The sequence below is a fragment of the Acanthopagrus latus genome, chromosome 11, assembly GCF_904848185.1.
Source record: "Acanthopagrus latus isolate v.2019 chromosome 11, fAcaLat1.1, whole genome shotgun sequence".
Lineage (NCBI taxonomy): Eukaryota > Metazoa > Chordata > Actinopteri > Spariformes > Sparidae > Acanthopagrus > Acanthopagrus latus.
This window is the reverse complement of record NC_051049.1, coordinates 17,667,727-17,684,572: the sequence shown is the minus strand read 5'-3', so window position 1 is coordinate 17,684,572 and position 16,846 is coordinate 17,667,727. Positions and strand designations below refer to the sequence as shown.

Here is a 16,846-nt window from a genome sequence, read left to right as displayed (position 1 = left end):
TGATGAAAGTGGGAAGAGGAGAAAACAGTTCACTCGTTTCCTTTGCAAAGATAGCACCTCGGTGCTAACTTAATTGGTGTTCCTCAGATTGTGAAGTTAGCTGGCAAGCTTTGCACTGCAGCTGCTGGAGCTGACTGATCTGAAACACTGGCAGGACCTCGTGTCGCTGCAGTGAGGAGAAGTTCTTTAGGCCTGCTGCAGCAGCTTGCAGCTCTCCACAGCTGTTAGGCTTAGTAGAAGAGATCTTGAGGGCAGACAGCCCCGTGGGGGGAGATGAAGAGGAACCCTTGAGGATAAGAAGTTGAAGGAGTAGAGGACGTCGAGTGAGAGACTGAGTTTTGACTATCTGGTCAGAGGGGGCTCTGTCACACCGACGAATAGTAGCTCAAAGCTGAATGTTGCACCTAGGTGTGAGGAATGGCAAACTCTGGGACACTAAGTTCTGTTCAGAGTCCATTTTGAAAACTACAATGAATGACTTCATCTGTGGGTCCCAACACTACCAACACGCTGAGGCAGAAACCTCTCCATCCCAAAGACAAAACATACAGACACAAAGTATCCTTAGCAAAAAGTAGTATACCTGAAGTTCATTTTATTAAGTATGCTTGAGTATAAGTATAGCAAGTATACTATGAACCATGTACTTGTAGCCTACTAGAAAGTATACTAATTTAATACTTCTTCGGACTAAATTGGAACATTTTAAGTTTATAAAAGTATACTTAAAGTATACTTTATAAGGTCATTTTAAGTTTACAGAAGTACACTTTCAAGTATACAGCAAGTACACTCACCTATATACTACCAGTGTACTAAGTATATACTTCTAGTCCACATTTTAGTTTATTAACATGTAAGTTTATAACAGGGGTAATACCTTAATGCAAATACGTGTACTGAAAAACATTTTTACTCTGTTAACTTAAATGTAAGCACAAGTCAATGACTTGACCTTAATCTGCACTTAAATGAGGATATACTAAGAATTAGAATTTGTTTTTTGGCAAGTTCCGGCCAGAGATTCACCAAATATTATCACACCCACAGATAACTTAACTGACGGGAAGTATCTTCCGGAAAACATCCCTTCACTCACGGTGCCAACATTTTTCTCATCTTTGTTTACTTGACACAGTTTAACCACAGAACAATGATGTGAATTAACCACAACTGTCTTACACATGATCTTATTCACAAACTCATTCACAAACCATAACACTAAGGCACACTGACAACAGAGCCGAAAAATGCCCCACCATTGCCCACGTCAAAGAGGAGAAATAAGCAGACTGACCAAGAAAAGCAGTGTAAAAAAAATTGGACCGAGCCAGAGAGAAAACTAGAATGAATATTGGAGCGTCATTTCAGAGGTGGAGGGAGCTGCGAGATTTGTAAGGACTCAAGAGCGACACAGAATTAGCTGTTTTTCTGCTGGACAAGTAAGGACCCCTGCTTGATATATGTTTTATTCTATATTTTAACCACAAGGCTATGGTGGCAGCAGTTACAGTAATACTCACAATGGCGCATATGGCTGTACAATGCTGCAGTCGAGCTACGTAGCTTGTTAGCTTGTTTGCTGACTCCGATGTTTAGCTCTGTCTTGATGGCTTCTGGTTAGCAAAAGTGTCATTCAAGTGACCGGGCAGTTGTAACATTAATTGTGTTTGGTATGCTCTTAAGTGGTTAAATTGGTTTAGAGAAATAACGTTACTTATGCTTAGCTGTTAACTCCGTCTACCGCGATATGAGGAATACAGTTTTTATTCAGAATATCTACAGTGATCAGCATGAGGCACTCATCATTGTAATTTATTTGTATTGGTCAGAAACAGAACAATCGGGGCTTATGTTGTTATTGTTATATTGAATGCACCATCATGGTTATCTGGCTTCCTCTGTTACCGTGGTTACATTCCTGCTCCTGCTTTGAAGGCAGGGCTGAAGCGCAGCAGAGAGGAGGAAGGAGGGACCTGGGAGCTGTGCTCGTTCAAATATTCTGGCTAAGTGCACTTTTTTCTCAAAACTCGAGACTGCAGCTTTAACAACCATACACACCTGGGCTCACGTAACCCTAGCAACCCCCATGAAGGCCAGTTGAGTCAATGACCTACAAGTGGCCCTCACGACTCTGAATTTCAAAGCTCACTCTGTAATGACATCCCCACACAGAGTTTCTAAGCCTGCCAGTTCCCCTCTGATTAGTTAGAACTGATGAAGCCTCTTGGATGAGAGGTGAAACAAGCCCAGTTGCCTACGATACAGCACTTAGAACATCCACATGATAAATATTTACTGCATCTACATTTTAGTTAACAAGAGATACATTCAACTACGACAACTTCAATATGTTTGAATTATCAGAATCAGAATCAGAAACAGATTTATTGCGAAAAAGGGTTTTATACCAGTGAGGAAATTGTTTTGGTGAATAAGGTGCAAACACTGAGACAATTAACAATAAACAAACAGTGACTATTATATATATAGTATACAATATAAACACTACAAATAAAGGGGGACATAAGTGTGGGATGACTGATAAATAAAGATGGAAGAGCTGTACAGGAATGACAAAAAATAGATGAAAAAATAAAAATAAAGGATAGCTAAAAATTACAAAAAATGTACAAATTCTGCATAGATGCCTAGATTCAAGGGCAGTGATTAGTATGAGTGCACGAGTCAGAGTCAGTGGGGGTGGGGGTCCCTGGACCTGTTAAGGATCCCAACTGCAGAAGGGAAGAAACTGTTCATGTGGCAGGAGGTTTTGGTCCTAATGGACTCCTGCCAGAAGGGAGAGTGTCAAAATGTCTGTGACCAGGATGGGAGGGTCCAGCCACAATCCTACCTGCATGCCTCAGAGCCCTGGAGTTGTGCAGGTCCTGAAGGGACGGAAGGTTGCAGCCAATCACCTTCTCACCAGAGTGTATGATACGCTGCAGTCTGCCTTAGCAGCGGCAGCATGACAGCTAGATTAACTTGTTTTCTATAATAAGAGGGCAAATAAATGTTTGGATAATGTCAACAGTGGGGTTTAAAATATATTTAATGTATATTCTCATCTGGAATCTACTGCAAGCTTCATCTTGTGAATGCCTCCTCTTCATCAGACTGCTGGACAGACCCTGCAGTAAAACAAATGATGACACTCTGACACTCTCTAAAGTATCAATGTGATGCAGTGATGGAAAGACTGCCATTACACAAGGATCCACCATGCAGCCACTTACTGTGACTCATTTTCCTTTAGATAGCGTCATAATTGATATTGAGGTCAGGAGTCCCTGGCCATTACTTTATCACTCCTCAAACTAGCAAAGTGGGATAACATTAAGTAATCTCAGTGGGATCATGTATTGGCTAATGAACTCTTGGCTTACAAGAGAGATTCAGAGGAGGCCTTTTGTTGTTTCACAGTTAAATTTGATTTCCCAATTCATGTGCTGCGGAGCACTAAAAGAAAGCAAAGCAGGTCATCATCAAGCAAGTCAAGGTGGTCAAAGTTTCAATTATGTTAGTCGGTGGGATCCCATCAAATAGTAGACAGCCGCTTGAGGTAAACACCAAAGGTGTAGTACAAAACTATGACAATTCCCCGCCGGGGAATCGCGAGAGTGGGCTGTGCGCTTTGCCCCGTGACAAAAAAAACTATGAAAGCTAAGGCAAAAGTATGATATCATGTTGATAATTTGGAGTTTTATCGACAGTTTAAAGTTTGAATGGTGTTTTTAGGTGAATGTATGCCAGAGCAGGAGATGTTACAAAATGCTGAAGATTTGCGACTTTTTTTACCCCGTCCCATTCATTCCTTATGGGAAATGTTTGGCAGTTTTTCGCGTCGTAAGAAGAGGAAATTGATATTCTGAAAAACTGAATGATAGCATACTGAGTCAGATCGAACCGCACGTTTTCATGTAATGTTTGTTTGTGTGCGCTCAACGGTGCGGGACGAGTTAGCGACAGAAAAAATGGCTCTCAATATACAGTGGCTTGTAAAATAAACAGAGAGAGAGAGACACAGACAGATAGAGAGAGAGAGGCAGACAGACAGAAAGACAGATAGAGAGAGAGAGAGAGAGAGAGACAGACAGACAGATAGAGAGAGACAGATAGAAAGAGAGACAGAGACAGACAGACAGGTAGAGAGTGACAGAGACAGACAGACAGACAGACAGACAGAGACAGACAGACAGAGAGAGAGAGACAGATAGAAAGAGAGACAGAGACAGACAGACAGGTAGAGAGTGACAGAGACAGACAGACAGACAGACAGACAGACAGAGACAGACAGACAGACAGAGACAGACAGACAGACAGACAGACAGACAGACAGATAGAGACAGACAGACAGAGAGAGAGAGACAGAGAGAGAGAGAGAGAGAGAGAGACTGAGACAGACAGATAGAGACAAACAGATAGAGAGAGGCAGACAGACAGATAGAGAGAGAGAGAGACAGACAGACAGATAGAGCGACAGACAGACAGATAGAGAGAGATATATGTATAGACAGACAGATAGAGAGAGAGAGACAGACAGACTGTCTGTGCTGGCCCAGCTGATCTCGGTTGCCACGGTGATCGTGCTGCTGCGCGAACATTCCGCCATACACACTCATTGAAAACCCTGAATTTTCCCCAGATCACTCATCATCGTTAAGGGGTCAGAGTTCAAAAACTATACATCGTAGGAAAAAAGTTCAAATACGTTTTAAAGTTTGAATGTTGTTTCTAGGTGAACGTATGCCAGAGCAGGAGATGTTTGAAAAATGTTGCAGATTTGCGACATTTTTGACCTCGTCCTATTCATTCCTTATGGGAAATTTTTCGCAGTTTCAAAATCAAAATTTCAAAAATCTGAATGATAGCATACCGAGTCAGATCGAGACGCACGTTTTGATATATTTTTTGTTTGTGTGCAACAAACGGTGCGAGACGAGTTAACTGCCAAAAAATCACAGGAGGAAGAATAATAAGAAGAAGAGGCGCGAGGAATAATAATAGTTATTATGGACACTATGTTATAGTTATTATGTTAATAGTTATTATGGACACTATGGACACCCTATAGCTCTGCTATAGAGGTGTCCATAGTGGGCTGGCGAGCACAGCCCACTAATAAGAAGAGGCGCGAGGAATAATAATAGTTATTATGGACACTATGTTATAGTTATTATGTTAATAGTTATTATGTTAATAGTTATTATGGACACTATGGACACCCTATAGCTCTGCTATAGAGGTGTCTATAGTGGGCTGGCAAGCACAGCCCACTAATTAGGGTGAAAATAATTAGATATAATGTTTGCTAGTCAGTTGGACTGAAAACGGATGCTGTCGTCATCTACTCAATCAATCAACCTTTATTTATATGGCACTTTTCATACAGAAAAAAAAAATGTTTCCCTCATGTGGTGCAGATCTGCTTCTAGTCCACACGGACCACACAACAGCTCTGTGATTGTGTATTTGGCTTTTAGTACTGCCTGTGCGCACCTGTGTAGTCCTGAGAGGTATTGCAATGCTCGGTTTTGTGCTGTAACAACTTTTCAAATTCTACTTTAATAAGACAGGGGCATTTCACAATAACAGGTTGTCTTCATAAGGATTAGTCTAATTCAAATATTTGTCAAAAATAAAGTTTCCAGAGTTCAACAAATAAGACCACCATTCAAGGATTCAGCAATAGTCATGTCAGACTTTGATCAGTAATGTTGGTTATTTAAGATGTATTTGGAGTACAGCAATAGGATTGTATAAGGGCCGCTGAATTTAATAGAAGTTTCAACATGATTTTATTTTTCCAAGAAAATCCATGCTGTACACCATCACAGTTTGGCCTGTAAGCTTGCCTGCAGGGGACCACAAAGATAGTGAAGTTCATAATGAGAGGTATATGAGAGACCAATTTTCTCTACATCCCGTAGATATTTCACCAAAGTGGAAGAGCGACTGATGGACCAGCAGTACAGGTCTAGAGCCAGGCTGTTATCATGGACTAATATCTAAAGTACATGATGTAAATCTTCAGTTATTACTGTAGTTCTCCTCATGTAAATTCATTTTGTTTCCCATGTGGTATGAAATCCATTTTAAAAACCTGAATTTTGCTTCGGCTTGTTTCTTTTTTGTCAGATGACCTTTTCGACTTGAAGTTCATTTGCCCATCCTCACCCAGATCATTCTATCTAACTCCCCACATCATGGCAGCCAAACAGGCGGCCTTTCAATTCAATAGCAGCTACATGGACAGATTCTGGAGAACCACTTAGAAACAGTTCATATGAGTGCTGGCTTTGAGACCAGCTGTTACACTGTGTGAGTGTTAATAAACAGACAGAGAATTCAGTATTTATTTTTAATATCATACATGTATTCATGTATCATATATTTATTCTTAAACATAAACATAACATAAACATATATATATATATATATATATATATATATATATATATATATATATATATATATATATATATATATATATATATATAATAGTACAAACAATATTACTAATAATAAATATAAGGATTAAAATACTAATTGTAAAAATTATAACAGTAAAAATAATAATTTCAATAATATATTCAATAATAACAATAATAATAATAATAATAATAATAATAATAATGAGAAGAAGAAGAACAAATCTAATAATAATACTAGCTATAATCCTAAAATAAATAAATAGAGAACTATCTAACTAAATAAATTATTTAATAGATAAATAACTGACTAACTAACTAAATAAATAAATAAATAGATAAATTACTGAATAAATAAATAGATAGATAAATAGATAAATAACTAAGCAACTAAGTAACTAAGTTACTAAATAAATAAATAAATTGATAGAGAACTAAGTAACTAACTAACTAACTAAATCGATAGATAACTAACTAACTAAATAAATAAATTGATAAATAACTAAGCAACTAAGTAACTAACTAACTAACTAAATAATTAAATAAATAAATAAATAAATCGATAGATAACTAACTAACTAACTAACTAAATTGATAACTAACTTACTAACTAACTAACTAAGTGAATAAATAAATAATTCGATAGATAACTAAGTAAGTATCTAACGAAATAAATAAATAAATGTGGATGGAGACGGTAGCGGGTGGGGCGAGGCTGGTGCGGAGGGTTTAGGGTAGCAGGGTTGTGGGTACAGAGTAGGGAAGACTGAGCCAGGAGAGGGTCAGGTAGGAGGCAGGTTGGAGTTTTGGGGGGAGTCCAACCATTCCTACTTACTACTGAACATTTCAGTGATTCCTTCTTCTCGCTCTCCTTTTGTGATGACTCTTTGTATGTTTCCTTTCTCTCGCTCCACTTTTAACCTCCACATTAATATCCTCCACATCATTATCCACCTTTGTGCTCTCTTCCTCCCTTTTCTTCTCAATCATCTCCTCCTCTTTCTTCTTCTCCTCCTCCTGGTCCGCAACTTTAGTGACTTCCTATAGAAAGAGAAAAGAAATGTATATTTCTTTTTACTTTACATAACAAAAGCTGATTCTGAAGCAGCCCAACACAAGATGTTAGAATCCAACAGGAGATTATTAAGTAAATTGATGATATAAAGCAGCTTACCTGCAGGTGGGTGGAGTTAGAGACATGGTTCTCTTCCAGACGGTCACACCGGCTCTTCTGCAGTCCTTCAATCCTGTTGAGCTCAGTTTCTTTGAGAGAAAGCTGGTGCAGGGTCTCTACGTGGGCTTTGGTTCTCAACCGACGTTTTTCTATTTCCCTGTCGAGGAGGCCAGTTTTTTCCTGAAGCTCCTCTTGGAGACGGCTCACCTCCACCTGCCTGTTGGTCAACACCTTCTCCTGCTCTCGTAGTTTGATGTTGAGCTCCTGAAAAGATAAAAACAGTATTTTTATTTTACTTCACATAAAAAAGCTGATTCTGAAGCAGTCCAACACAAGCTGTTAGAATCCAACAGATTATTTTGAAGTAAAGTGATGATATGAGGCAACTTACCTGCAGCAGGGTGGATTTGGAGACATGGATGTCTACCAGACGGTCACACCGGCTCTTCCACTGTTCTTCAATCCTGTTGAGCTCAGTTTCTTTGAGAGAAAGCTGGTGCAGGGTCTCTACGTGGGCTTTGGTTCTCAACCGACGTTTTTCTATTTCCCTGTCGAGGAGGCCAGTTTTTTCCTGAAGCTCCTCTTGGAGACGGCTCACCTCCACCTGCCTGTTGGTCAACACATTCTCCTGCTCTCGTAGTTTGATGTTGAGCTCCTGAAAAGAGAAAAAACAGTATTTTTATTTTACTTTACATGAAAGACCTGATTGTGAAGCAGTCCAACACAAGCTGTTAGAATCCAACAGGAGATTATTGTGAAGTAAAGTGATGATATGAGGCAGCTTACCTGCAGCTGGGTGGAGTTGGAGACATGCTTCTCTTCCGGAGCATCACACCAGCTCCTCTTGAGCTCTTGCTCTGTCTGAGCCGACTGGTCCTGGGTATCCATATGGTCTTTCGTGTTGACCCTCCTTTTCAGGACGGCCGTCATGAGGACGTGTTCATTGTGGTTCAGTTTTTCTTGGAGACGGCTCACCTCCACCTGCCTGTTGGTCAACACCTGCTCCTGCTCTTGTAGTTTGGCGTTGAGCTCCTGAGAAGAGAAAAACAGAATTTTTATTTTACTTTACATAAAAAAGCTGATTGTGAAGCAGTCCAACACAAGCTGTTAGAATCCAACAGGAGCTTATTGTGAAGTAAATTGATGATGTGAGGCAGCTTACCTGCAGCTGGGTGGATTTGGAGACATGGCTCTCTTCCAGAGCGTCACACCGGCTCTTCCACTGTCCTTCGATCCTGTTGAGCTGGGTTTCTTTGCGAGACAGCTTCTGCAGGGTCTCTACGTGGGCTTTGGTTGTAGCCTGATGTTTTTGTATTTCCATGTTGAGGAGGAAAGTTTTTTCCCGAACTTCCTCTTGGAGACGGCTCACCTCCACCTGCCTGCCATTCAACACCTGCTTCTGCTCTTGCAGTTTGATGTTGAGCTCCTGAAAAGAGAAAAACAATATTTTTATTTTAATATTCAATGCAGCTGTTAGAATCCAACAGGAGATTATCGTGAAGTAAATTGATGATCTAAGGCAGCTTACCTGCAGCTGGATCGTGTTGGCGGCGAGGCCCTTCTCCATGACCTCACATCTCGTTCTCCACTCCTCTGATGCGTAACTGAGCACACTGTTGGCGGTTTTGGCCCTTTCTAGAGCTTTCTCCTTGCTGGTCAGCTCTTTCTTGAGTTCACTATTCTCAGTCATCAGAGATTTGTTCTGATCTCTCAGAGACTTAATCTCATTGATGGCTGAGTACAGGGACTCTCTGAGTCCCGGGTGAGGGGGCTCCTCATGGGTCCTCAGCTGTACTACTGCCGGCATGTCTGGGCTGTTAGCGACAGCAACAAACTGCATTTGCAATGGCTGAAAGACAGAAAAACATGCGTCAGTCATGAAGTCTCGGGTTGACATTGGATAGACAGAAGGGAAAACCTGTGCACTCGTTAACACAATAAAATATACTGTAGTCTACGGCCAGCAGTTCATACAGAGCAACATGACATTGTCAAGTAATTAAAATCAAACATATTCTCCGAAAACATTGAATAAGACAAGTTTTAGGACATATTAGTCCTTGACTTAAACATTATGCTGGACTAGAGAGGCACACTGCTGAAAAAAAGTCTCTTCAGGTCAAATAAGAAAATCTTACCAGGTTATTTTCACTGAAACGTCTGTCCATGGCAACACAGTGACTATTTCAAAGTTGGAATGAGAATAGTCGTCAAAATCAAAGTTTAAAAGCTCAACTTGTGAGCGAAACGGAGTTTCGATTGTCGAGCAGAGAGACTTTGATAGATTGCGTTAATCCAAAAAGGTATCCGTTAAATATCGAGTAATCCAGAAGGTATCCGTTGAATACAAAATATCCAGAAGGTATCCACTGAATGTCGAGTAATTAAACGCTTCTTCTCAGAAATGACAATAAGACCTTGACAGCTCAGATTGTCGAACGCAAATGAGGTTTTTACAGGAGCACAGGCAATTTAAAGTTTCACCGTGGTGTCAAAATTCCGATCGTCGTGGCAACAGGGGTTCTCAAAGTTCTAAAAATTTGAAATCAAAGTCAGAATTCAAATTCAAGCAATGAACAAAGGCATGCAGAGACAGTGTTTATATTTAAATTGTGCTGGGGTTCAAAAGACTTCTGCTCTACATGGTACAGATGGAGACAGTGAAGACGACAGAAAATAAAAACTTTCACGGTCTGGCCGTCAAATCATATATTAGAACTCACTAACCCAGAGCCCACGTTCTTAAACACATAAAACAAGTCTGTGATGAAAATATGTCTAGTGTTTATCAGATTTTTAAGAGATTTGTTTGTATAATCAGAGGTAGACTATATCACTCACATACATCATATACCTGATTCTGTGTACAGCTTCTTCTAGCTTTGTATGAAGTTATCACAGACATCAAATATCTTAAGTACCAATCTGTATGGCTAGAGATGAGGTGAGAGGATCACTACAGTCGTTAGGATGCATCCTCTGGGAACCATCAATGTCTGTACAATGTTTTTACTGAGAAATTTTGAGATATTTCACTGGTTGGTTTTAGATGAAGAGTCAGGGCTTCACCAAATACAAGAGGATGAATCCTCTGGAGAGAATGAATGCCTGTACAGAGTTTGCTGATAGACAGTCTGTTGAGATATCTCAGTGTGGACCACAGTGGTGAAAGCCAACTACTTAGTACAGGTATCAAGATTCCCCAAATCCTCGATTCGATTACATTTACGATTCTAAGGTCATGGTTTGATTAGATTCTCGATTTTTACATTTAAAGACAGGTTGCTATGCCAGTTTTTGTCTAGACTTTTAAGAAATATAATATCTGACCATTGTTCGCAATGTACCACACTACATTGTCAAATTTAAAACATTTATTAACTACATAATATAACACCTGCCATCTAGTTTCTGCACAGCTTTCTAAACTGTGACTTTTTTTGTCAACATAACTCAATATCCAAATTACTTCCACACCTGCAACTTCAGTGAAAGAGGAGGGGGTTCAAGTTCTGTCGATGGGTTTCCAGTTGCCATCGTTGTAAGAGTGATGTAGCCCCTTTCAGGAATAGGGCGGCGTGTGAGGTGTGTGTGCGTAAAGTTCGTAAGGTGTGAGTGGGCGAGTGAGAGTGAGGGAACGTGCGTACGTGCGGACAGTGAATGAATGGGAGAGGAAGGAGAAGCCACGGTGTAACACCATGCTATCGTTTGGCTGGTTGTAGCTAATAGCTACTGGCTTAGCTAGTAGCTAAGTTGGAGGAGGTTGACTCGCAGCGCTTCAACACGTGTGTGTTTTTTTCCGCTTGGCAAGCCGACCGGACGTGACATGGGGGTGTGGCAGCATCGACGATCCCATTTTTTAATTCAAAGTTTGAGACTGTGACTTCATTTCGGTCTATTTTGATTGCAAATCGAAATCATGACACCCTTACTACTTAGTGGAGCTGTTAAGATCAATAATCTTGCTTTTTATGAAAGAAACATGAAAGTTTCAGGGTTTGTTCTTCAGAACATAAGCTTTAATTTAAGATGTACAAATATGTATTTCCAAGCTTCTGGGCATGAGGAACTCATTCATGCCACTGATAGCACTCTAACAGGTCACATCATTAAGTGCAGTGAAGGTTACAAGGAATGTGAGCAGTGGCGGTCCTAGCTTTCATGACGCCCTGGGCGAACCTCAACTCCAAACCCTCCCGGCACATTTGCTCCAAGGTGAGGGCGGCAATTTGCCAGCCTGTCTTTCTAAAACGGAGGCGTAATATTCCTCCTTTTCAGAAAGCCGCCTCTGTGGTTGGCATAAACATGTGACGTGAAGCTCGAAGTTGGGCTGTGAACGGTGACCAAAACAGACCCCCAATTTGCCGCCCTGTCTAAAACCACGGACCGAGCCGCCAAAAGGACGGGCGGCTTGGTGCTCTGTCTAAAAACGGCTAGTTATGGCTACAATAAAACATATATACAATCAAAAATACAAATAGGTACCAACAATCAAAACAACTAGTATAGTAGAATGAAATACAAATACAATAGTGAATCAAATTTTTAAATTGCTCAAATCCTTCATCACACAAGTACAATAACACTTAAGAGAGTATAATAATTTTAATACACTTTGTACAAGTAACACAAAATGAATACCAACCAACTTCTAGATATATTTTCCCCACTAACCAATGACTTCCTGAAGTATTGATGGTGGCAACTTCTTCCATCACTGTCATTTCAAGGGAATACAAAGTCAGATGTTACCTGACTTGGTCCCCTGGAAACCAGTTGCGTCTGTATTCTCACAGTCAGAACTGAAGGCCAGTTAGCAGGTCAGTGCACAGAGGCTCATTCTCAAGAGACGATCCTGCTCCAGGCATTTCTAATGGAGAGCACAAGGGCATTAGTATACACACATTATTCACAGCGTTTATATTGCAGAACATCACACATACCAAGTGAGAAATTACATAGTCTTCCTGTTAGTGATCAAATGTGCTGTAAGGACAGGAGGAGGAAGTTGGAGAATGACATTTTGCTTGAGGTGTCGTAAGACAGGATACACCCAAACATCAAAGAGTCATTATTATGTAAAGAAAATGTTTATGACTGTTGTAAATAAAGGTAACCTCCTCTCTGATTCTGTACTTAAAGGATAACAATTTAGAGTTTGAGAGAGAACGCTTTTGCCTTCTTCTCCATGCTGCGTGTTATTAAAGAGATCTGATTCATACACTGAAGTCTTAAGTTCTTCAAAACTTAGCAACTCTACCTCACAAAGGAGAATTTCCACAACATGCTTTGCAGGGATGTACACACACACACACACACACACACACACACACACTCACAGACATACCTGCACACAAACTCACTTGAGTTTTGCTTAATTACATGACACTCCAAATGACTCAGCAAGCTACATCACGAAATATCTGTGCTTTTGAATTAGCTTACAGACTTGATAATTCACTTTACTGAGCAGCACAGGGCCTAACGTGATGTTTAACAAGCACTATGTGAGCTAGTCATATTCCTATCTCACTAACTGTTTTAGAAGTGTGACAAGCAACACATGAAACCTATTGCAGGATGTGCTGTCGTTGTATTGGCATATTTCCTGAAGACATATATTACTTTGGAAAAAACACCAAAATGCAGATGTCTGAACCTTTCATATATTGACACTGAAGAGTCGGGTGGACATATCGATAGCAGCATGTTATAATTATGAATAGAATTGAGTAGAAGATATAAAAAGTGCACTGAATGGAATATATATTATAAAAAGATAGTAATCCCTTTAGCCCCCATTTCCTTGGCAGTATAAAGGGATTGTATACAAAATTGCAAGATCTAGATGTTACCCATAAATAGTTATTTTAAGGCACATTATAAACTGAGAAGGAGCAGTGCAGGTGACAAATACATAGGTAACAAACAAGATGCCATCACTTTTGTTGCCCCTGTTAATTTGCTTGAAAAGTGTCACTAGCATCAAATTCAGAATAAGCAAAATCAGTGAAGTTGATGAGGTGAAACAATAAATATATAGTCGTTGTACTGTTATTGATTTCTTTTTAAAACAGGGTTGTGTGTGATGTACAATAGAATTCTGGCACATTTATTAGAAAAACTTCACATGACCATCAGTAACAACAGGCTGCTATCAATTTTAAAGCTGCTTTAATCAATACCAGTGGCCAAAATGGCTATATGTATTGTGACAGCCTTAAACAGAATGTGACAACAAAAGAATATGATTATCTTTATAGAAATGGGAAACCTTAGTGAACTGCTCCTGCATTTGACCTCTAATGGTGCATCAGAGCCTCTGAGTGGAAAAAAGAGAAAAAGGTCAAAATTAAAATGCATTGTGTTTGTAGCCTCCATCTGCCATCTTGCTCCTATTTATGATATGGCCTTAACTAGTCCAGTCATCACCCTGTCTACCCTCCCTTTGCTTATTACTTGAGAAATATCCCATGAGCGCCTTGCATCTGGCATTGAAGCTGTGAAACAGACACTGGTGACAGTCAGCGTAAATACTGCATATGAAAATCCTTCAGTAACCAAGGACAGTGACCACCATGGATCATGTTAAAACTTACCTTGCCTATTCAATATACCTTCAGCCATATTAAATAATTCATTGAACTAATCTCAATTCTGAATTGTAAAAACTGAACAGTTATTCATGCTAATAATGCTAATCTCTATTTTCCTCATGTTGTTTTTTAAAAAGTGGGATAAATGCCCAGTGAGCAGAGATGGTTTCCTGTCTCTGCAGGATGGGTACATTTTTTTTAAATCTGAGAAACAGTCCTAACCTTTTGAGATTATTTTGGATACTAAAGGTTCCCTGTGGAGTATCAGACATCTAGTAGCTGTTTTTCCACAGTCTTGTCAATGGTGTTTTACTATTCCACCAATCAACAGGTAAGCAAAGTCATGTTAGAAAAAGACTGCACAGCCAACATGGATTAACCACTGAGGGTATTAAATACCTCAAAAATCACCTGTAAAGGATTATCTCAAAATTTACAGAGATAAATACATATACAATATGTGTTCACTTGTGGGTTGTTGATTAAAACATCACACACCATCATACACACCACTTTTGTGATGAAATGTCATGACTAAAAACTAGTACAGTCATTTTCCCTGCTGAAATAACATATTGGTACATACAATTTTCTGGCTACATAAATTAGCAACTGCTGTGAACCATTTTTTACCAATGACTGCAGTCAATCATCATGTTTCATAAATAATCTCCATTTTATGCATTTTTAGAACTGTAGTAATTTGCAGGCAAATTAAATATCTGTAATATCCCAGTTAGAGTTCTTCCCAGTACATGTTTTCCAGCTTAGCAAAGTAAATGTTTCTCACAATAGTAAAAATCCATAAACATGAGCATTTCAGGCAAATACCGGAGGGATTGATTTGATGAAGCTGCTTTTCATAAAATGATTAAGATGGTTTATGAATAAGAGGATTCTTACGGCACTATAGTGAGTGCTCCTGTAACAATGAGTGTGGCTAGTACATACAGTATATACATAGTTATGGTTGGACAATGGTGTGCTTCAGGTTTGGTTACAACTGGCACAAAACCACCTAGTCAGGGTCAGGACAAAATCATGTTTTGCCTCACTAGGCTCTGTCTTGTCCTGATGTTTTGTTAAAAATATCCAGTGGTGTTATGCGCAGAATACAGATCTCAGACAGTGGTCTCTGGCTTGGCTCTGGTAATATGACACTTAAAAATGTTTATGTATCCAGCGTTTGCAGACACGTTAAATAAATAGCAGGATATTTTATTCTTGCGACTGTGCTGTAGGTAATGGTGTCGATGTCTTCCTAAAAATACCCACCACCATTCTGTCCAGCTCCCAACATGAAAGTTTGGTCATAAACCTGTAATATGATCCGTTCAACACAAACTGGGATTTCAACCCGTAGATTTTCAGTCTGAAGATCGCTTTTTGCTGTATTTTCAACTTCTAAAATGCGCTTATAACATATAATATCTGTGTACTGCTAACAAAAAGCTCCTTATGTAAGATAAGCGACTGCACTTGTTCACGCACAGGTTCTTAGAGCTTCACAGCCTCATCTACTCCACACCATGAGTTGCAGAGCAAACTTCACGTTATAGAAGTAAACAGGAGCTGTCAGCCATTATTATTGTGGAGGCTGTGCTGGTGATATAAGTTTAGTGCCAGTGTTGTGAGAAACTTTTAATGGTGAGGATAGCGGTTTACAAGGTACGTATCATGAAGTGGTTTGCAGAAATGTTAATGACCAAAATTTTATTCTCTGGACTGGGCTGATGGATAGTATTTATAGTATATGTCTTGTCCATTGTTATAAGTGAGGAGATAACATTTTTTTTTTTTTTTTAATTGGAAAATTGAAGTCTAGATATGTGGTTCATGTGTAGTTGATGTTTTTACCATTAAAGGCCACCAGTATGTGAGAACGTGCTTCATGGAACGTGACAGAAACATCTTTGTTGAGCATACCATTGCAACCTCTGATGTTGAGGACTCTCAAGCAGCCGATCTGTGTTGTCAGATATAATGGATTTCACTGAAAGCACAAGCTTTCAAGTTGTCATGGCTATAACTGAATCTACACTGACAGCATAGTGCCCAAAACAAGAAATCTGCCAGTCCTGCTCAGCATGTCACCCTCTTAGTGCTGCACTATTAGTGACTTAAGTACAGAATTGTAATGTTTTGAATATAAAATGGGATCCATTTTGAGCAAGAGCAAAGCTTTATACAGCTGCATACATACACGCACAGGTAATGTGAGGATTTCACTGTATCTGTGGCTGATGGTCTGCATTTGTTTGTTCACACAGAACCAAGCACCTCTGGCATAAAGCCGGACCAGTGTATCAATTCATACAGCAAGCTGGCGCTGTGGATCGAAGAGAGGCGTGACAGTACACGTCATGATGTTTTTTTCAACGTGCTGCCCCCAGTGCCCTCCTGTTAATCTAAACATGTACCGATTGACTCTTTATAATCATATGGATGCTGTTATAATGTGCTGTCAATGAAATCCTGATCGACCATGCATCCTGGAAAGTGACAAATTTACGTTTTTCGCTCTTAATTACATAGCTTCATGATCGGTATCAGTAAACTGGATACTGTCTGACTTTCTCACTCGCAGGGCTGTAATCTGGGAGAAAGTTCACTGAAGTCTCGGTCTGGAGGGATGACAGTCACAG

The 16,846-nt window shown here is 39.7% G+C and overlaps 1 protein-coding gene across 3 annotated transcripts; it reads right to left on the bottom strand.

Moving 5' to 3' along the window:
- Positions 1–7,164: 7,164 nt before the first annotated feature.
- On the bottom strand, positions 7,165–10,070 carry LOC119029319 (vicilin-like seed storage protein At2g18540). 3 transcript variants are annotated; one of them, XM_037116068.1, is made up of 7 exons: positions 9,744–10,069; positions 9,134–9,454; positions 8,768–9,031; positions 8,392–8,637; positions 7,997–8,260; positions 7,606–7,869; positions 7,165–7,472 (listed from the first exon to the last, which is right to left on the bottom strand). In XM_037116068.1, exons 1-7 carry the CDS (start codon positions 9,771–9,773, stop codon positions 7,278–7,280), a joined length of 1,584 nt encoding a protein of 527 aa, XP_036971963.1. In that variant the 5' UTR covers positions 9,774–10,069; the 3' UTR covers positions 7,165–7,277. The 3 variants fall into 3 exon arrangements, with proteins under 3 accessions (XP_036971963.1, XP_036971964.1, XP_036971965.1); XM_037116069.1 differs by lacking the exon at positions 8,392–8,637 and having other exon boundaries at positions 9,744–10,070; XM_037116070.1 differs by lacking the exon at positions 7,997–8,260.
- Positions 10,071–16,846: the final 6,776 nt, after the last annotated feature.

Coding starts and splice junctions, on each gene's coding strand:
- LOC119029319 (XM_037116068.1), bottom strand. CDS start 9,773: ATGGACAGACGTTTCAGTGAAAATAACCTG. Junction 9,455..9,743: donor GTTTCAGTGAAAATAACCTG/GTAAGATTTTCT, acceptor TCTGTCTTTCAG/CCATTGCAAATGCAGTTTGT. Junction 9,032..9,133: donor CCAACACGATCCAGCTGCAG/GTAAGCTGCCTT, acceptor TTCTCTTTTCAG/GAGCTCAACATCAAACTGCA.